At 37.8% G+C, this 22,522-nt stretch overlaps 1 protein-coding gene and 1 pseudogene across 5 annotated transcripts in view; one reads left to right on the top strand and one right to left on the bottom strand.

The window, feature by feature from the left end:
• Window positions 1–22,522, bottom strand: part of SCAPER (S-phase cyclin A associated protein in the ER) — a 381,601-nt gene that overhangs the window by 195,724 nt on the left and 163,355 nt on the right. For 4 of the 5 annotated variants that reach the window (XR_012477706.1, XR_012477705.1, XM_074232482.1 and 1 more), the window contains exons 22-23: window positions 6,494–6,559; window positions 5,669–5,719 (exon numbers count right to left, since the gene is read on the bottom strand). Coding sequence is in view for 3 of the 5 variants with exons in the window: in XM_074232482.1 (XP_074088583.1) it covers window positions 5,669–5,719; window positions 6,494–6,559 (117 nt within the window). In the remaining 2 variants the exon portion in view is untranslated. The remainder of the gene's footprint in view (window positions 1–5,668; window positions 5,720–6,493; window positions 6,560–22,522) is intronic. The other variant, XM_074232481.1, reaches the window with a different exon arrangement.
• LOC141520437 (large ribosomal subunit protein eL33 pseudogene) lies at window positions 18,660–19,811 on the top strand (annotated as a pseudogene).

Here is a 22,522-nt window from a genome sequence, read left to right as displayed (position 1 = left end):
GGCTCGAGTTGAGGGACAATGAATAAGAGGATGAATTGACTCTAAACACCAAATAAAAGAGCTTTTAGTTTACCCATGAGGGAATAAAGAGGTACTGAAAATTCTTTCTTGGAAAGAATTCTTCAGAAAATGAAATTTATTATGTTAAACATGACTGTACATGTATAACCTATATCAGATTACTCACTGTCATGGAGAGGGAGAAGGGAAAGGAGGAAGGCAGAAAAATGTGGAATTCAAAGGCTTACGAAAATGAATCTGAAAACTATCTTTACCTGTAATTGGAAAAAATTAATATTTAAAAAATTCAAAAAAGAAAATTTAATTTACTGAGAGCCTTTGCTTTTTATATGTCATCAGCATTTCCCGCTAGAAAAATAATGACTAAAAAAGAGGGGAAAAGTTCAATAGAATGTTAATGTCAAAAATGTTAATGTCATATACAAAGTTCCATAGCTGTACTCACTCATCTCTTCAGAGACACTTTCTCCCATTTCTTCTTTGGGAACAAATTTGGTGACTATTACCCTTTTGCATCATTCAGCTTTAACTGTTTTGCATTCTGTTTACATTGTTGCAGTCACTCATTTCTTCACTCTCCTTATGTTGCTTTGCATCACTTCAGGATTTCCTGGTCTTCTCTATCCGTATCACATTGTTTCTTACTATACAGTTGCATTCTATCACAATCCCATGAATATAACTTCAACTGGTACTATCACTCCTAAATCAGTAAGAATAATTTTCAGTTTTGGGCTATTACAAAAACATGTTACTCTGAAGATCTGGGTTTATCTATGGAGATTCTCTTTTTATCACTGTGCCTAGCACTGGTTCAAAGTGTATGGATATTTTGGTCACTATATGAAAATATGAATATAGTTCTAAAATAACTTCCACAACTCTACTAACAATGCCTTCATGAAGTTAGTTTTCTATAACCTCTCCAACTATTCTCATATTTTGCTATTCACTAGTGAGATAAAACCTACAAGGTGTTCTGATTTGCAGTCTTCCATAGAGCTGAAAGTGGTTTGCAATTCTTCTTCTGAGAACTGTTTACTCATGTTCTTTGATCACTAATCTTTTGGGGAAAAGTTATGCCTGTCTTTACATTGTCTGAGATATTAGACCCTAAGCAGAGATATCTGATAGATCTTTTCCACAACTGACTACCTCCCTTATTTTAAATGTGCTGATTTTACACGAAGTCTTTTGCATTTCTTATACTTATAGTGATCTATTCCATTTTTTGATACTAAGAGATCTTTAAAAATATGACTGAATTCTCTTGTAAATTCATCAGAACCTGGTGGTTTTTTTCTTTCGTTATTCTTGCACTATTGCTAGTTCTTTTTCTGATATAGATTATTTAAGAACTTGATTTGATATTCTGTTAGTTTGAGTGGTTTAGATTTTTGAAGGGAATCCCAGACTTTCTATGGGACGTTAAGTTAATGATCAAGTTTTTCTACTCTTTCAATCAATTCAGTTCAATACAATACACCTTTCTTAAGTTTCTGCTGTGAGCTAGCTGGTAGTAACCTGGGACCCAGGTACAAAGAACAAAACAACAGCTCCTTCCAAGAAGCTTATATCCTACTAAAGGAGGTTAAGGACATAGTTAATGATAGACAATAATACTATCCATGAGATAAATATCAGGTATTTGTTATGGGAAGGAAGGCACTAAAGCTGAGGGTTTCAAAAAGGAAAGGTTCATGCAAAAGACAGGGCTAAGATTTGTGTTAAAATGCAGAAAGGGGATCCAGGAGGTGGAGGTGATGGGGAAATGCAGGGCAAGCATCCAGGTAATGAGCGGAGCATCATGCAGGAGGAGTCATGTCCAGGGAAGAGGGAGAGAATTGTGTCAGGGCTTCACAAGTTATGTGAAGGCCTTGGATGGACAGTGCTCATGATGGAGTGGAAAGACCTGAATCTGGGGGAACAATCAGGAACTATTTGTGTTCTCTGAGCAAGTGGTGATAGTCTGAACTAAGACGTCAGTTTTGTGAGAGGAAGGAAGGGGCTGGGAGGGAGAGGAGCTGTGGAGGAAGAAAGGACCAGAATGGGGGGGACCTGGCTGGATACCTGGGGGACTGTTAAAGAGTGAAGAACTAGGGGCATCATGGGGCTAGACTGGTGCTTAGATGACTCCAGATGGGGAGAATTGGAGCACATATGCCCTAAGGCGAGTTCTGCAGCCTGATCCTCCTCCCTACAGGAGCCTGCACTAGGCCCTGATACTCCTGGGGCTTAGAAGCAAGTAGCTTTATATCAAAGCTATCCAATACATGTGTTTTACTTCCCCAGTATTAAGTTCTTACCTGATGAATTACCAGAGTTGGACTTTAATTCTTATACTAAATGAAAACAAAATCACACCTTGTAGTAGCAGTCTATAAGTATTATTTTATCCTGGAATGATTGAGCCTATATAACTAACAAATCATTCCTTATCTAACACATTGCAATAACCAGGAGCTAAAGAATCAGTTACAGATTACAATAAAATGAAGTGTCAAAAACCATAGTTTACATAGAAATTACTTTCCCTTTCTTGCTTTTACTTCCCAGTTAAAAGAGAATTATAAGAAATTTTTGGCAAGGCTGCTCCAAAAGAGGATTTTAAAAGCCATTTGACCAAAACAGTTGAATATTGTTGTTGCTGAGTTTCTTTACATTCCAAGGGCACCCAGAACAAGAAGATATTCACCTTCACATTCACATGCCACCAAGCTTGAACCCATTTATCTTTTAGGGGAGGTGTCTTGTTTTTGTCTGTCTTTTTTACTTACAAGGTCATCCTTATCCTTTGTAAATGCCTACAACATTAAGCATCTACAGTCAAGATGCTGGCTGCTTATTTCCTATGTCTGCTTGTAAGTGGCATTAGAATGCATCTAGGAACAATTAAAAAAAACCCTAATTTTTCTATAGCACTTTGTAGGTTTACAAACTATTTGGCTTATAACTCTCTGAAATAGATCATTTAAGTATTATGATCAACCCCATTTTCCAAAGGCCAGGAAACTGAGGCTTGAAAAGTTCAAGTATTTTAAAACTCAGGGTAAAAGAGGGATCAGAGCTGGGTTTCAAAATTCATTTTTTCTCATGTTTAGTTACATCACTTTCTATTATTTTGCAACATATATTATAAAAAAAAGAAATGTTGGGGAAGCTAGGTGGCACAGTGGATAGAGTACCAGCCCTGGAGTCAGGAGTACCACTGAGTTCAAATCCCACCTCAGACACTAATTACCTAGCTGTGTGGCCTTGGGCAAGTAATTTAGCCCCATTTGCCTTGCCAAAAAAAAAAAGAAATGCTCTACAGATGCCTTAAGTATTCTACAGGATCTGCAACACTTAGAATTGCATATACAAATATTTTAAATATAATACAAAGAAGCATACTTAAATTTAAACATACAAATATCAAAACTAATACCTACCAGTACTAAATCATTACTATCAAAGGAATTTCATTATTTAACAAGCATAAGTCTTTGTAATGCAAAAAATTCAAACTGTTAATAAAGAAAAGTGGTTATAAAAGGGATGATTATTTTAAAACACACACACACACCTCTGCTCCTGTAACATTCTAGATAGCAAACTATATTATATATTCCTTAAAGTTTGTATTTTCTGAGAGAATTTTCAACCCTTTCCACATCACTGAAGCTTGTCAATCATAATCCTTCTTAGTTTCCAAATAGTTCAAAAGCTCTGTTAATCATATTTATAAAATCAAAACCCAAAATAATACAAAACTGGTCTTATCTTTGCCAAAATTATATGGATATGATGAGACAAAATAGAGAACAAAAACTTTTCCCCAAAAAGTTGCTTCTGTCTAAAACTGATAACTGTTTTCATCCTTCCCTTCCTCAACCCTACCCTATAGAATAACACTGCTGCAATAAAGGCATGAGAAATTCAAAAGAGGTGATAGAAGGGAATGTCTGCTGAGTGGACCCCTGCCAAACAGTTGTTGCTGCTGAAGTGCAGAATGTTTTGAGGGAGTTTTGGGATATGATGTGCATTCATTCAATGGGGTTGTTTCTCAAGTTCCCATCAGCTTTCATTCCTCTGATTTTTGCTAGTAGGAGATAATGCACAATCACACAGAAGGACTATCAGCCTGTTTAAGGCAAAACTACAGTGGACATCAACTTAAACAATTATAACTTTCTGGATCTGATTTGGACCTGAATAAATAGTAGTCAATGTCAATTATATGCCATCATACTCAGTTAAATATTTTTTTGAAAGCAGCATAACATAGTCAGTTTCTTCTCTTCAATTCTTTGTTAATCATAGAAAACCAATATTTTGGTGGGAACAAAATAATTTAAAATAAATTCAAATTAAATTAGATAAATTTTGATATATAAAATGCTACAGAAAATTAAGATGTTACAAAGATGGCTGGCAAAAACAAAAGAGGTAAAAAAAAGTAAAGAATGAGAAGGTATGACTTTTCTCTGGCTTCCTGATACAGAGCATACAAACTAATATTCTTCATTAAAACAAGAAACCTTCACCCCTGACCTTAACCATTCCTCCAGCACAACCCAAAGTAGAAATTAATTTAATGATTCAGGTTAAACTTAAGATAAAAAGAAAATACCCTGTAAACAAAGTCCTGAGACTTGAATTGAGAATTTGTCTAATCACATGCTTCATATGAAGTAAAATTTAAATCTGCATGCACAAAAGTTTTGTTTAATGTTTAACAGTAGATAGATAGACAGATTTAAACTGAGACAATAAAACAAAGAAATCTCCTCCACAAAGTGATCCCTTTAATCACCTGATAGGTCAAACATCCAATAAGATATAAAATGCAGCATACATAACTCTGCATTCTAGAAACTTTTCAAGTTAACTCCTGGTAAACTGTGATCAACAGTTCCCTGACCAATGGAAAAATGGTCCCTTTGTTCATTCCCACAGCCTTGAGGCCCAGATTTAAGTTGTAAAAGGATTGGGATAAAGTTTGTGGATGTGCTTGAAGGGCTGGCTCTGCCTTCTGGGTGTGTCCCAGAGCTTTGCTTCTTCCTTTTCTGTCCTCTCATCCCCTAACAGATAGTCTGATAGGCCTATTTTCTGTACTGCTGCTATAGGAGTAGCTTGGAATAGGATAAGTAATTCTCCTGTTTTACTTTTCACAACTTACTGTGGGTGCTCTCATAACTCTGGTTGATGCTACTGCTGTTGCCAAAGACTCTGCTTTCAAATCTGTATGGATTCTCAACAGTCATTGGCAATGTAAAACTACTAACTCCTTTCAGCAAATCTCTTTACAAAGACTTCTTGGAGAGAAACCATCAAGGTCATCTATATACAAAACCATGGCAGACTTGTGCATAGTTCCCCAAACCCCCAAACTGAGCTTTCCTTCAACATGACCCTGACACTCACAGTGGTGGGATGATTGAAGAATGCCAGTTCTATTATATTTTTCAATCTCAATATAACCAATTTACCTTTCATCTCTTCTCTGCCAAATAGTGTAGAACTAGTAAAGCTGAGTGAACACCTGGAGGACTAGAATGGTCCATTAACAAAATAAGGGTCAGCTAGGTGGCACGGTGGATAGAGTACAGGCCCTGGAGTCAGGGGGACCTGAGTTCAAATCTGGCCTCAGACACTTAATAATTACCTAGCTGTGTGGTCTTGGGCAAGCCGCTTAACCCCACTGCCTTGCAAAAACCTAAAAAACAAAACAAAAAAAGCAAAAACAAAAACAAAATAAGGCCTAGCAGTCATTCTGGATTCTGGATAATGGCTCATCTTTTTAGTGGGTCTCCTGCAAGATCCCAAAACTGATTAATGACCAATAGGACATCAGGTTCATCATGCATGATGCCAGAGCTCCTCTTTGGTGCTAAAGCTCTAAGGAAAGTTTCCCCCATCCAATCCTGGTCACATCATGAAGCTGCATGGTTGGGAGCATTTTAAGGACTCCAGAAGTGACTTTGGTCATAGTCCCCACCATGGCCACCTGAGAAGACCCACCTAAACATATTCCCCAGTAATGGAGGACTCTTTAGAGAGTTGTTGGGAAGGGAGGAGGACTGAGCAACAGACCCTAGCCTTTGTTTCAAAATTCAGTTTTCTTGACTCTACTATAGTCTATTACAATAGGCTATTTCAAAGAAACTTTATTTTTAGTGGAATCGTTTTTCCTTTACTGATGGGAAAAAATGATGACTTCTTAACTGAATTATCATTTTCCAATAAAACTTGCACCTCTAAACCTCACGTGAAGGTTCACATTTTCATTTTCCTTGAGATCCTAAGAACAACCTGACTAGACTTGATGTGGAAATTGACACTGGCTTACTTGGCAGGGAAATGATTCATTAAAAGAGGAATGTTATCAATATAAGGTGTAAAGCCTACGATTACAAAACACTGAACAACAAATCTAGATGCATGGCTATCACATGTAGGTATTTAACAAAGTTTCTCAAGAAACACTTACTTTGCTTTATAAGGTGAGTCAGAACCAGGGTTTTTCGCTTCCATTAAACTCTCATACTCCTTTGCCCTAGGAGAAAATAGAGATTTATCATGAGAAATTGTTTGTCACAAGGCTAAAATCCCCTACCAATATGATTTTTTGAATCTTAATCCCATTTGTGTAGTTTTTAAAACACATGTAAAAATCAGTATTTTTAAAATGTACAGAGTGATCTACTGACCACTTTGCTCCCCGCCCCCCATTTTAGGAGACCAGCAGCAAGTTCTGCTTCATCCATTTTTGGGGTGCTTGGCACTGTGGTGTAACTACACCAAACAAAAGTCCAAAGTTTTAAGAGGTTCTAGAATCTCAGGTCTATCACTTATTATTAATCCTGGCTTCCTGGGCAAGTCCATAAACCTTCTAGAACTTCAGTCTAGTCATGTAGGGGAAAAAAAGCAATAAAAACATTTGCCAGGGATCACAGAGAGAAACCATTTTGTAAACTGTAAAGAATGATCCTAGTATAAAGGTCCTGTTATTGCTATCAGCATCATAAGGTACCATATTGTCCCTTAAAGGTAGAATGCATTTTAGGAATTTGCTATGAAATAAGCAGGCACCAGAAAATTCTACAAGATACTTCAGGAACATAATAACTCGATGTAACCTGTGGAGAATAATATGCAAAAAAATGCAGCCAAGAAGAGTCACTTAAATTTAGGAAATTTCTTTTTTGAATTAAAAGGGCACAGCTGCCACAGCAGCAGCAGCAGCAACTTGTTCAGACCCTTTCCAGTATTTTTGTTTACACTGGCCTAATGCCAGTGAATGAAGAATTTGAGACAATAGCCTTAGCTACTGCTCAGCCTGGCTCCAGCTTGCCTGGACCAGCAGGTGAAAGGCATCAGCAGGCCATCAACTGATGACAGGAGCCACTGCAGCTAGCCATTAACAGGGACTTCATTTGTCAAACTTTCTTCCTGGAGAATAAGGCAAAGATGGATGCTGAAACTGAAAAGCTCACTTCTCACTCTGAGGTCGCTCAGACAGCTACAACAGCAGTAGCCATAAAGAATACAACTGGAAAAATGAAAACAAACTATGAATCAGTAAGGAGCCCATCAAAACATGCAAATAGTGCATGCTAATTATGGGTCAAAGGAAATTAATGTAGATTTGTGGGCATGAAAAACTTGAATAGTGAGGAAAAATTGCAACTTTGTACACTAAAGTAAAAATGAAAGAACAAGGATTTTTAACCATAATATTCTTCCATTGACACAGCAAGGCTATACAAAAATCTAATAAAACACTCTCTGAAGAATGAAAACAGTGCAAATTAATTCAGTAAGCTTTCATTGAGTTTGTTGAGCCTGCTATGATCCAGGGACTGTGCTAAGTATAGGAGATAAAAAGACCAAAAAGGAAACTCTTATGCTTAAACGGTTTCATATCTACAATGCTGTAACCTGAGCTTACATTTCGAAAGTATATAGACAATTGAGTCAAATTTATAATAATACACATCATTATTCAATTGATAAATGGGTATGGAAAGGCAATTTTCAGAAGAAAAATCAATACTATCTAAAGTCATATGAAAAATTGCTCTAAATCATTATTGATTAGGGAAATGTAAATTAAAACATCTCTCAGACTGGCCAATATGACTAAAAAGAAAAATGACCAATGTTGGAGGGGAAAATGGGAAATCTGGGACACTAATGCATTGCTAGTGGAGTTTTGAACTGATCCAATCATTCTGGAAAAGAATTAGGAACTATGTCCAAAAGGCAATAAAACTGTGCCTACCACTGTGATCCAACAATACTACTACTGGGTCTGTATTTCAGAGATCCACCAAAAAAGAATTCAAAATGTTCAAAAATATTTAAAGCAGTTCTTTTTTGTAGGGCAGAGAATTGGAAATTGAAGGGATGTCCATCAATTGGGGAATGGCTGAACAAGTTAAGATATATGAATGTGACAGAATACTATTGTTCCGTAAGAAATCATGAGGGGCAGGACTTCAGAGAAGCCTGTAAAGACATACAACAATCGATGCTGAATGAACTGAGTAGAACCAGAAGAACATTATACACACTAATAACAACATGGAGTGATGATCAACTATGATAGACTCATTCATTTTAGCAGTACAATAATCAAAGACAATTCTATTTATTTTTAGGTTTTTTGCAAGGCAATGGGGTTAAATGGCTTGCCCGAGGCCACACAGCTAGGTAATTATTAAGTGTCTGAGCCCGGTTTTGAACTCAGGTCCTCCTGACTCCAGGGCCAGTGCTCTATCCATTGCAAGACCTATCCACCCCAATCAAAGACAATTCTAAAAGATCTGTGATGGAAAATACCATCCATATTCAGAGAAGGAACTGTAGAGTTTAATTACCATCTTTAATTTTTAAAAGTTGACTTATGTATTATGCCTTTTTTTCTTTCATTTGGATTTAATTATTCTTTCACAACATGATTGATAGGGATCTATGTTTGGGTTAGCATTAGTTACACTTGTAGAGCCTTTATTAGATTGTTTTCTGTCAGGGGGAAGGGGAAAATAGGGAAGGGAGGGAGAGAAAAAAAAGTATAAAACTCAAAACCTTGTCAAAAAATGATTGGTGACCTTTGTATATAAGTTAAAAAATAAATAAATAAAAATTTTAAAATTAAAAAAAGAAAACTTGAGTTTAAATCCTGCCTCAGACACTAGCTGAGAGACTTGTAAACAACTGAATCTCTTTCAGCTTCAGTTTTCTCAACTGTAAAATGGGTATAACAATATCACTTGCCACGTTGTGAGGATCCCATGAAAAAAATACTCATAAAGTACTTTGTAAATCTTAAAAGGACTATGTAAATGTTAGTTATTACTTCTTTAATAAATACATAAATAAAAATATAAAGTTGGTTTGTAGGGCAAGGTGGGGATTAGTATTAAACTGTGGGAATAAGAAAAGATTCCTTGGAGGAGGTAGTGCAGGAGTTGAGATCTGACAAGAGGTTGGAGGGCTTTAAGTTCACCAAAAATGAGCACCATGGGCATACCTGGCCCCAAGCATGCAGGAACCCAGAGGGAAAGTTCAGGAGAGGAAGATGGGATAAACCTGAGAAGGCAGGCAGGGAAGGAGGGTTGCAAAGGTCACAAAAATGAGTTCGTACTTTCCTCTCAAAGATAATAGGGAGCCATGTATTGGGGGCCAGAGACAGAGTCAGCACGGAGCTTTATAACTCTTACTCTGGTGGCAAGTTTTTGGAAATAAGGACACCCAAGTGCCAAAGAGGACAGTCCAGATACTGCCTCTACTGGGGCATTCCAAAGCCCTTAGAGGAGTCCTTCCCTGATCCATTTTCTGAAGGCCTCCCCCCACTTTCTTGGGTCTGATCTCCAAGGACCCATTCTATCAATGAAGAAGTTTCTTCAGAAAATGAAAATGAAAAGGAAGGGAAGCTTGCTAGTTTTACCTAAGTGCTCAACACTCCCAATTAACACCCTTATTTTTCAAAGGAGAAAACCAAGACTTAGAGATATTCAGAAACTGTTCCAGGGCCACCCAATTAACATCCCAGGTGGATTATGATTCCAAGTCCAAAGCTCTCCCTATTCCTGAAACATCTTAGCATTCAGAAACCTCTCCAGAAACAGGAGGAATGACCAAGATTTAACTTGAGAAGAACTGCTGCCTACAAACACCGGGGGACAAACAAGAGTCCTGGTCAACAGGTGCATCCTCTTTAAAGATCACATTCCTCACCTATAAAATGAGGGCACTGGAGTTTATGATCTTGGAGGTCTCTTCCAGCTCTAACTGTGGATTGTCATTCCTAGTAGAATATTCATGCCATGATAATGAAATGTCTCTCTGAACTTAAAAATGAGATAGGTGTTCAACATATAATAGTTAAGCTTTAAATTAAAATAGATATTTAATGTCATATTTGTTGGTGGGGCTAGATTGGCTTGAGGCATTTAAAATTACAATTTATGTAAAAATCAGTTTTGAAATTAAGATATAACTGAATCAAACCGAATTAGAGACATAAAACTATACTGTCATCTTTCTTAGCCTAAATAACTTTGGTGTTCCACTTAAAATAAGGTTAAATGCCTGTCCATATTTGTAAAAGTTTTTAGTTAGAGAAGAGGGATATCTTAGGTTCTTTATGTGAGTACACTTAATAATATAACCACATTACTAGATCTCTTGAGAACTTCCAGTACATGTTTTTAAAGGATTTCCAAAATGGAAAGCTGCTTGATATAAACGAAGTCCATCCTGAGATTTCCTAGGAAAAATAAGATGGTCTCACCATTTATTATAATGTAAGATCTCACTGTTTGTCAAAACTTTTGGTCTAAAACTTTATGCATATACAAATACATTCACACACGTGCATGTACACTCACACGCACACAAACATTGAAATAACTAGAATAACACTTTTTCTGGTAGCAAAGAGGTGAAACTTAAGCCAGTAAACTGGGAACCATCTAAAAGGGGGGGGGGGAGTCTGGAAACAAGGAACTAATACTGTACTGAAAGAAATGAGGGCTATGAGGAATTCACTGCAACAAGAGAAGATATGTAAAGTGAAAAAATTATCAGGAAAAACAATAAACACAATGACAAAATAAATGTAATAAACAAAAAAATTAAATTGAACACTCTTCAGCTTTTCCTTGGAGAAAAATATTACAAAGGCATTTCAGTCTTTTTCAAGGAAAAGGAGGAAGACTATGGTTACGTAACTGTCAATTTTACTTGCATCCTTAAGGATTTTTTAAAATCTTTGAGACAAGGAAAGTCTTACTGGGGAGGAAGTTGGGAAGGAGCATGTTTTTACATGAATGTGATATAAGAAAGAGTTAACAATAAAACTTAGTAAATTTTTTTCAAATTGTTATTGGAGTAATTTTGGTTTTACTCCCATATAAATCACATATAATCTATAACCTAGGATGTGGTATGGTCTAATAAAAATAAAATAAAGCTGCAATAAGAATGGTTTATTTTTGTGTCAAAGAATTCTTCCTACAAAGAATTTCTCTTTCATAGTAGCCTAGTAGATTTCTAGATTTAGAAGATATGAGTTGTAGGCAAAATGATAAAAAAAAAAAAATCAACAGTTTTTCTGCAAGGATAATTGCACTTAGGAATTGAAAGGTACCTCAGAGATAGTGACTTGGCCCCATCTCCCATCTCCTCAGTTTAAATATATGAAAAACTGAGGTGCAGTCCTACAAACCCATTCCATATTCCCTTCTGAGAGCCCATTTCTGGGTTTTGTTCTGCTGTGCTCTAATTCTCAAAATCTTGCCAACTTTCCAACTGACCACCCATTTTCTTGGGTCAGTTCTTCAGGCAAGAGTAACCAGCAACAAACTCACTCCCAATGAATCAACACCAGTGGCTTTCAAATTTTTTTGGTGCCTGGACCAGCATTCTTCGTCAATAAGGGATTGCTCTTTTGCAATATGAGGTTAAGGAGGAATCTGGCAAGCTGGCTTTTAGTTTTCAGTGAGACAAAGGTTTTCTCAGCCCCAAGACTGACTTGGGACTACGAGACATTTGAGCTAAAATTGAGTGATACTCAATAATTCTTAAGAGTTCTAGACAAGAGTTCTAGACAATCTGTAAAGAAAACGGAGAGGAAAAGCTGAGAAGCTGAGGCATTAGGGCTGATGCCCTCACCTCCCCCAGGCTGGGAGGGCAAGAGAGAGGAGGGGGCCTGAGCTGCAGCACAGAAGGGGAAGAAGACTGAGAGCCCAGGCTCTTGAGGCTTCCTGAGCAGAGGCGAAGGTCCATTAGCTCTCTGAGGCTGTAGGGACAGCCCCAGCAAGTCGGTTTCCACTCTTGGTAGCAGCATGTCACCCATTCTGATTCATGCTGCAACCCACCCCCAGTGCAGGAGTCTGCTAAGGAAACTGCTGCCCACCTCCAGACAGAGAACTGAGGGTTACCACCCTGGGCCACAGCAGCTATGGACACTCCTCCAGTGCTGCTGACTGACTTGTTTTAGAAAACTGGCTAAAACACCAAGAGGGCATGGACCTTACCTATTCTCACAGAGCAGAAATAGAGAAGAAGTTGCTCTGGAACCCAGTCAGGTCTGACTCTAAAGTTGACCTGTAACTAGTGTACTCTTATTATATATGTAAGCTATTTATAGCAAATTTTACAGGGGGCTCAGAATTTTTGAAAAATTGTCCTAAGTCAACGGACAGACTACTCCCATCTAATGGTGGATCTCAGGATGGTTCCCTAATCAAATATTAGGGAACTATAAAAACATGTTTGACCAGAGAAAGATCTTGGTGAGAGAAACAGGAATTCATTGATTTTAAGACTGGCTGGTTATTAGAAATACTTCTTTCAGCTGCTTCGGTAATTACCAACTGTAAATGTACTCGATGCTCAAGAACATAGGATTATAAATTAAGAACTAGATTCTTGATTTCTCCCCAAATAGCTGTGCGATCCTGAGGAAATTTCATCATCTCTCTGGGCCCTAGGTTACTCATCTTTTGTCAAAGGATGCCATCAAATTAGAAGATCATCATGGGGGCAGCTAGGTAGCACTCCTCCTGGAGTCAGGAGGACCCGATTCAAATCCAGCCTCAGATATTCAATAATTGCCTAGCTGTGTGACCTTGGGCAAGTCATTCTTAACCCCATTGCCTTAAATATTTTTTTTTAAATTAGAAGATTGAGGCTCTATCTGGTTCAAACAGAATGTAATTCTGAGGCATGAACATGGTCTGGACATCAAATGGCAGCATAGGCTTGAATTCAAAGGCCTCATTCTCTGGCATCCTCACTTCACCAATGAACAAATTTGGATTACCAATGAAAAAACTTGAGTTATCAGTGGTGAAGTACCATGGCTCACATCACACCAGCAGGAAGAAGCTGAGCTGGGATTCACTCCAACATCTTCAAATCCCTTGCTTATTTCACTAGTCCATGTGGCTATAATGAGAGTTCAGGGTCTGAACATCAATACAGAAAGATGCTCAAGGAGATGGGAAGCATAACCATTGGTTAGGGTAAGAAATTCTTTAGATCAAAACTGTCTCTCCCCTTGATGAAAATTCTCATTGAGACACTGAACATCCTTTGAATTTGTTTTGTGCTCACCAATCCACCTATTAAAAGACCACTTGGCTGCGTGAGTGGACCTCTAGAGGGTCTGGAAAATGAACTGGTCTTGGCCTCCTTCAATTATACAGAAGCTTCTTGCGGTTGTGATGAACATTAATCTGTTTTCTTGAACTAAAATTTCAAGAGGTAAATGGATAAAATCATGTTTCTGAAGCTGTCAGACTGATCTACAGCAGGAGCACAGCCTCAACAGTTAAGCAGTCTGTTCTTCTAGGCTGTTCTGACTTATTTCTGTCTCATCAACTTTGTTACCTCCAGCAACCTGGCTTTTAACCTCCTCAATTCACTTAAATTGATCTCTCTCCAAAGTTACCAATCATCTCAATTACTGAAGTAGATATCACAGTGGGCCCAGAATCAGAAAAACTTGAGTTCAAATCCTGCTCAGCTACTTCCTAGCTGGGCAAGTATTTAACTTCTATCTGCCTCAGTTTTTTCAATTGTATAATGGGTATTATAATAACCCCTGCTTCCCAGGGTTGTTGTAAGTTTAATAAATGTTTGTTCCATTCCTTCTTCTCCAGATAGAGATATCATCCTTCCTGATATCTGTTAACATTCGACATTATTGACTATCTTTTCCTCCTGGACACCTTTCTCTTGGGGTTTTTGTGTGACAATCAGTTCTGAATCTAACTGATTGTATTAGTGTCTCCTTTCCCCCGCCTTCCTCTGAATTAGTCAAAGCCTTGCTAAAATACAGTTAAGTTCTCCTCACAGTATCTCTCTCCCCCACTGGCTTAAAACATTTGTCAATAAGGGGGATTAGTCTAGCATGGTCTGTTCTTGATGAGGTTATACTGGCTGTTGGTGATGTTCCTTTCCCTTTTGAGGTGTTTACCAACCACCCCTTTAAAATTCCATTCTGGAAATTTTCCCAAAAGTGATGCCAGGCTTACAGATCTATAGCTGGAAGCCTGTTCTTTCCCCTTTTTGAAAATTGGGACATTTTTTCCTTCTTTTATCTTGCGACACCATGATCTTTATTTACTATGTGATCTTTCATAATCTTTCAAATATCATTGAGAATAGCTCAGTAACCACATTGGTCAGTTATTACAGGATGCAATCCTTTTTGGCTAAGTTGAGACTTATTTCCTCACATATCTAAGCCATCATAGCAGGGAGTTCCCTACCAGTAATTTTTGTCCTGGAATTTCCAGTGTAAAAGGTCTCTATCTTACACAAAGAAAACAAACAAGGAGTCAGTTCCCATGTGGATGCTCCTTAGCTTCTTTCATCAGGGGCTAAGCTCAGGAGGGAGACTATTTTATGTCCCATGCCATGCTCTTGTTTTCTTTTCTGTTCCCTGGCCTTGTTTCTATCTTTTGTCTCTTAAGATATTCCATTTTCCATCCTCACTGGAAGCCCTTCTCTCCCCTTGGGTCTGCAGCCCTTTGTTCTTGAGAATCTCCAATACTGCCCTGGCAGACTTTACCTAAAGCACACCTGTCTTTCCTCCACCCTCTCTGAAATAGTTTCCCTTCTTCTGTGCAAAGCTCAAGGATAGAGACGTTGCTTTCTCCCAAGGTTTCCATCTTTTTCTGCCCAACAATCTCTTTCCTGTTAATGAGAATCATTCAAAAGGGAATTCTGAATTGGTGGCTCCTACCTTTTAAAAGTTCAAAATGATCCCTAAAGTATGTCAAGAAATTATCAGGGGCTCTGCTTCTGCAAAACAGAGAGCTCTGGATAACTGAAGTTCTCAGTCACTACCATATCATGTCTCTCTTCTGGGCCTATGATTTATACCTCAAACTCCTCCTTTGATTCCCCTTTATGTGAAGATAGTCTGTAGTATTCTTCAAAGATAGAATCACTTTTGTTTCTCCCTCTTTTATCTTTACCCGAATAATCTGCTCCCCCTTTCTGGTTCCTAGATTTCTTTCAAATGAATGTACCTTTTAAATAAACAGTGCTACCCACTCCTCCTCTTCATTATCATCTTTTTCTTGAATAAGGTATATCCAGCCAAAATCACAGTCTAGTCACGGGTTTCCATTCTACAAGTTCTTTAGTAATACCTATGACTTCAAATTTGTCCCTTGTGCAAGGATCCCTAATTTTTCTTTTTAAATTTCTAAATTTTTGCTATTGATTCCTATCTTGGATTTTCCCCTCCTATTAAATTCCTAGATTCCTCAGCTACTATTCTTCTTCCTTCTCAGTGGCTACTATCTATAATAAATAGCTTTGAGGATATATATCAGCAGCTTCAACTTTTATAGTTTAAAGGCTTTTAGATTAGCTTTCCAAAAACATCAGGTAGCTACATTCATGCTTGTCTTTGTTAAGGTACCATGTCTCTGTCCAAAAAGTTGTAAACTCTATATACACTGTAAGTCAGGATTCAAAAATCCAAATCTCATTCTGAGACATCACTGTAGCCAGTTGTGCAATTCTTAAATTAAATTTTCTCTCTTACATGCTTTACCTTCAATAACCAACAGTGAAGAAAATATAATCTAGACCACTATAATATCATCATTTTCTTGCCCAACACTGAATTATCATTGGATACAATTTTTTGTTTCTTCTAGTAATGTAGTTTGTGCTTAAGTGAATTTCCCCAACAGATAGGAATCATTTGCTGGGATGTATCTAGGCAGGTTCTCCAGTATGTTTTGGATACACATCTCAGGAAGATAAGAAGTCTCTCTGCTGGCTTATCAGGTGGACAGATAACAGACTCAGCACACACAGGCAGATATCACCAACTACTTTAACTCTCCTCTTCTTCCTCTGCCTCTTGGTGGATAATTTCTCACTTGGTAAGTGTCTGTAAGTGGACTGGTGAGTAATTTATCATTCTTGGGAGTGTCTTCTTTCTCACAGCAAACAGATCTCTCTTCTTCAAGAATAACCCCCAAGACTTTATTTTTTTCTGCTTTAGTAGTAAAGTTGCCTGAGTAACTCTTCCATATTTACCATCAACCTGACAAGTGACACGTTTTTTTCCCCTCCTTTTCTAAGCAACTCTCTAGGCTTACTATAGATGCTGAATCTAGCTCTGGGCCCCAGATCAGAATCTGATAGAGGATTGTAGAAGAAGGCTAGGGAGTTAGGAAGTACCCCCTCCAATGGACTGTTTCTTGTTCCTTAGTTATTTCAGTAGCTTCTAACTCTCTGAGCCCCATTTGGGGTTTTCTGAGTATAGATCCTAGAAGGGCTTGCCATTTCTCCAGCTCTTTTACATATAAAGATACTGAGACAAACAGAATTAAATTGCTTGTTTTGGGGCACACAGCTATGAAGTGACTGAGGCCAGATTTGAACTCTGGAGGATGAGTTTTCCTGAGTCCAGGTCCAGCACTCTATCCACCATGCCACCAACTGCCCACAACAATATCTTGGAAATAGCCTTTCTCCCAAGGACTACAGGGCAGTATACTCTAGATAAGCAGTGGTGGAAAATGCTGCCATAGAGTAGAGAGAGTAAAAATAGAATACTGAGTATTATTCTATCAAATTATGTTAAGATTGTCTTAACATATTAAAAAGCAAAATAGGAATAAATAAATAAAGCAACCTATAGAATCCCAATAGAGCACAGAATGAGAAGACATATTCCAGATTAATTCAAAAGGTAAATGAAATATATATAAGAAAAGTTAGTAGGGAAAAATACAAAAATGTATAGCTTTTATACCAGAAATAACCAGCAAAAAAGAAAAAAAAACCTAAATGCATGATAACATGTTTCTACAAAGAAGCAAAAGAGAAAACAACTTTAGAATTAAAAACAATGAAGTGAAGTACAGTCTAAGAAACAAAAAGCATTAACTTTAAAAGAACATATGATTGGGGCGGCTAGGTGGTGCAGTGGATAAAGCACGGGCCCTGGAGTCAGGAGTACATGGGTTCAAATCCGGTCTCAAACACTTAATAATTACCTAGCTGTGTGGCTTGGGCAAGCCACTTAACCCCATTTGCCCTGCAAAAACCTTAAAAAAAAAAAAGAACCATTAAAAAAAAAACACTAACCTAAAGATAAGATGCACAGAATCCTATAAAATCCATATGTCTCCAAGAAAAGCATGGCAAACTTAAAGGTCCTTAACCTCATAATGCAGGAAACAATACAAGAAAACTGACCAGAACTTCTGAAGACAGAAAACAATGTATCGATGGAAAGGACCCACAGATCATCTTAAGGGAAAAACAAAATAAGACAAACAAAACCCTAAAGCTCAAAATGTAACGCACACATTATTTTTAAAATTTCAAAGTCACACAATAAATTACAATAAATTTTATCAATAGTCAGGAGATACAATACAAAACTATTCACATCCAATGAAAACAGGAAGGAATGGAATAATATATTCTACAAAACAAAGAAATCCTAGGTGTAACCCAAAATGAGAAACCTTGTAAAGTCAAAGCTAATCATCAGTGAAAAAAGATGGACTTTCAATAAAATAGAAACATTTAAGAATTCTCAAAAAAATAAGAACTGAATAGAACATTGGCCTGCAAATACTAGAAACACAACAAAAGTTAGCAAGTACAATTTTGAAGAAAGAAGTAATGAAATAAATTAACCCATCTCTACACAATACTTCAAGAAAAGAGAAACAAAAAGACTGATCAGTTGGATAAAATAAAAATAGAGGTATCACCAAGACTTGGATAAAAATAGAAGCAGAATCTAAAGAAATAGGGGAAGTAAAGATGGAGAACCCAAAGGGAAGCACCACAGATAACACCTCAAGCCCCAAAAAGCAACTTACCATATTCTTTGGGTCACAGATGCACACAGGAGGTGGCAAGGAAGGAAAGTGTTAACATTCTCTAAGGAAGTCAACAAGTCAACAATGAAAAGCATACAGTAGCTCTTATCAGCCTCACAGTTAGGAGAGGGGTTGCAAAGGCATGAAATGGGAGGGGCAGAGGGTCCCCTAAGAAAGTTCTCTCTTAGAAAAGAGATATATTTTCCTGTATTCAAAGATGAAAGAACCAAGAGAACTGGTGCCCAGGGATATCACTCTGTCTGGGAGAGAGCTATGCAGACATTCTACATCGGGGAAGAGAACATGGACACAGAAATGAGATCATCTGGTAATAGAGGAGAAGAAGCATCATGAGGAGTTCAGAGGCTCCACTGGACCAAACCAGTTAGGACAGTGATTACTTTTTATCATGGTATATCACTTCTATCCTCATTTCTTCATTCATGAATTGATAAAAAGGAAAGACAGGTAAAAAGCTTCAATGAAAATAAATTGGTAAGAATGGGGAATTCAGACTTGAAACTTTAAATTCATGACATAAAATTAATGAAAGAAAAATAAGAATACAGACTTGAAAAAAGTTTCAAGATTCAAAAATAAATCAAAATAAATATAAGCAAAGAATTATTGAAAAAACAAAGTGAAGAAATCCTTTTTAGTGGGGAAAAAAGAATTTGGAGGGAAAGGAATTAAGAAAGGAAAATCTAAACTAATAATTTATTGAAGAGTAGAAAACAGAGGCAACAAGGGGAAGAACTAATAGATAAGATAAAGAAAAAAATAAATTAATAATCAAAAACGATACCTCATACATACCTCAACCAAATCTGGGAAGAGGTTGATAAATGGAATGAAGGAAGTAAGGAAAGAAGTAAATGGGGCTGGGGGTGGCTAGGTGGTGCAGTGGCTAAAGCACCGGCCCTGGAGTCAGGAGTACCTGGGTTCAAATCCGGTCTCAGACACTTAATTACCTAGCCCTGTGGCCTTGGGCAAGCCACTTAACCCCATTTGCCTTGCAAAAACCTAAAAAAAAAAAGAAGTAAATGAGGCTTTCTTTCCTCCTTAGAGGAAACAAGGCTTTTAGAACAGCAAACTCTCTGGAAGACTGTGTCCAAGATCATTTGTGCTGGCACCAAAGGAGGCCTATGAAACCAGAGAGAACATAGAACTCTTCTAAAAATTGAAGGCATCTATACCCGAGATGCAACCGAATTCTATTTGGACAAGAGATATGCTTATGTATACAAAGTCAAAAACAACACAGTGACTCTAGGTGGGAAATCCAACAGAGCAAGAGTTGTCTAGGGAAAAGTTACTAGGGGTCATGGAAATAGTGAAATGATTTGAGCCAAGTTCAGGAGCAATCTTTTTGCAAAGGCCATTGGAAACAGGATCCTAGTGATACTCTATCCCTCAAGGATCTAAAATATGAAAATGATTAAATAAAATTACACATTTTTTGCAAATGTAAAAAAAAAGTAAATGAAGGAAAAAAATTTGCAAAAAGTTTTTCTTATGAAGGTCATATAAACCAAAATTTAAAAGGAACTAGTTCACATTTTATAAGACTAAATTCTATATAAGACAATTCTATTTTCCAATAAATAAATGGTCAAATGGTATGAATAGGAAGCTTTAAAAGGAAAAAAAATCCAATTTATCAATATTCAATTAAAAAAATGCTCCAAAAAACAAATATGACAAAAGAAGAAAATAACAAACGTTGGAGAAGTTGCAGGAAAACAGGCACATGAATAGTAAAACTATGAACTGGTTGGATAATTCTGGAAAACAATCCCTAAAAATCACTAAACTGTACCTATCCTACAGCCCAGGAATACCAATATTAGACTGTTCCTCAAAGAATTTTTTTTTTTTTTAGGTTTTTGCAAGGCAATAGGGTTAAGTGGCTTGCCCAAGGCCACACAGCTATGTAATTATTAAGTATTTGAGGCCAGATTTGAACTCAGGTACTCCCGACTCCTGGGTCGGTGCTCTATCCACTGCGCCACCTAGCTGCCCCCTCCTCAAAGAATTTTTTTTAGTTTATTTTTTATTCTCATTTTGTACAAATGTTTTTCTTTACATTAATAAAATATACTTGTTTACAAGTAAACAAAATACCCTTCCCCCCATGAATACAGATAGACTTGCTTGGGCAAAAAAGTAAAGGGGGGAGAAAAAAATTAAAATTAAAAAAAAAATAATAGTAATAATGGTAGGTATGGCCAGGTGGTGCAATGGACGAAGCACCAGCCCTGGAGCCACGAGCACCCGAGTCCATATCCAGCCTCGTAAACCCAATAATCACCCAGCCATGTGACATGCAAGCCACCCGATCCCCACTGCCCTGCAAAAACCAAAAAGAAGAAAAAAAAAAGACCCAAAATGAAATAAAATAGTAATAATAGTAGGGGTGACTGGGTGGCAGACAGAGCATTGGCCCTTGAGCCAGGAGCACCTGGGTCCGAATCCGGCCCCAGACACCCAAAGATCACCCTATGTGGCCCCAGGCAGGCCACCCAGCCCCACTTGCCCTGCACCCTCCCCCAAATAATAATAACAAAAAATGTGTTTCAGTCTTTGTTCCAACACCATCAACTCTGTCGTGAGTGGATCACATTCTTTATGATAAGTCCATCACAAAAGTTACTTCCATATTTTTCTAATGCTGCCATTGCTTGATCGCAACTCCTTCCTTTCTTATTTCTCCACTATCATGTACTATATTTTCTTTCTCCTTTCAATCTGACTCTGCTGTAGGGTTGCTGAGTGGCGCAGCAGACAGATCCCTGGTCCTGGGGCCAAGAAGCCCTGAGCCCCCATACCACCCCTTAGGCCCAGAATCCACCTGGCCCTATGGTCCTGGGCAGGCCATCCAATCCCAGCCCCTTGCAAGAAGTAAAAAAAGAAAATGTGTTATATCTGACCACTGTCCCCCCATGGTCCATCCTCTCCTCCTTTATTCACATCCCCACCCCTTCCCCCTGCTCCCCCCTCCTTCTTACTCCAGATGTCTATACCCCATTGAGTATATTTGCTGTTTCCTCTCCTAGCCATCTCTGATGAGAGCAAAGGTTCCCTCATTCCCCCTTGCCTCCCCCCCTTCCATATCATTGCAATAGCTCATTGTAATAAAAAAAAATCTTACTATGTGAAATATCTTGGACTATTCCCCCTCTCCTTTTTCTTTCTCCCATTCCATTTCCCTTTTTTTCTTACTGACTCCATTTTTACACCATATTTTATCTTCGAATTCAGCTTTCTCCTGTGCTTCAACTATAAAAGCTCCCTCTACCTGCTCTATTAACTGAGATGGTTCATATGAATATTATCAGTATCATTTTTCTATACATGCAGTTCATCCTCATTAAGGCCCTCCTATTTCCCCCCTCTCCTCCAATCTCCATGCTTCACCTGAGTCCTGTATCTGAAGATCAAACCTTCTGTTCAGCTCTGGCCATTCCAAAAGGAACCTTTGAAATTCCCCTGGTTCATTGAAAGTCCATCTTTTTCCCTGGAAGAGGACATTCAGCCTGGCTGGGTAGTTCATTCTTGGCTGCATTCTAAGCTCTTTTGCCTTCCGGTATATTGTATTCCAAGCCCTACGAGCTTCCAATGTAACTGCTGCTAAGTCCTGTGTGATCCTGACTGCAGCTCCATGATATTTGAACTGTGTCCTTCTGGCTGCTTGTAATATTTTCTCTTTGACTTGGGAGTTCTGGAACTTGGCTATAATATTCCTGGGGGTTGGTTTTTTGGGATCTCTTTCTTGGGGGGATCGGTGGATTCTCTCCATTTCTATTTTTCCCTCTGCTTCTAGAATATCAGGGCAATTTTCCTGTAGTAATTCTTTGAAAATGATGTCAAGGCTCTTTTCCTGATCATGACTTTCAGGTATTCCAATAATTTTCAAATTATCTTTCCTAAGTCTGTTTTCCATATCAGTTGTTTTTTTCAATGAGATATTTCACATTTTCTTCTAATTTTTTCATTTTTTTGGTTTTGAAGTATTGATTCCTGATTTCTGTTAAATTCATCAATCTCCCTGAATTCTATTCTTTGTCTGAAGGATTTATTCTCCTCTGAGAGTTTTCTTATCTCTTTTTCCATCTGGCCAATTTTGCTTTTTAAAG

The sequence above is a fragment of the Macrotis lagotis genome, chromosome 4, assembly GCF_037893015.1.
Source record: "Macrotis lagotis isolate mMagLag1 chromosome 4, bilby.v1.9.chrom.fasta, whole genome shotgun sequence".
In the NCBI taxonomy this organism is placed as follows: domain Eukaryota; kingdom Metazoa; phylum Chordata; class Mammalia; order Peramelemorphia; family Peramelidae; genus Macrotis; species Macrotis lagotis.
This window is presented reverse-complemented; position numbering and strand designations above follow the sequence as displayed.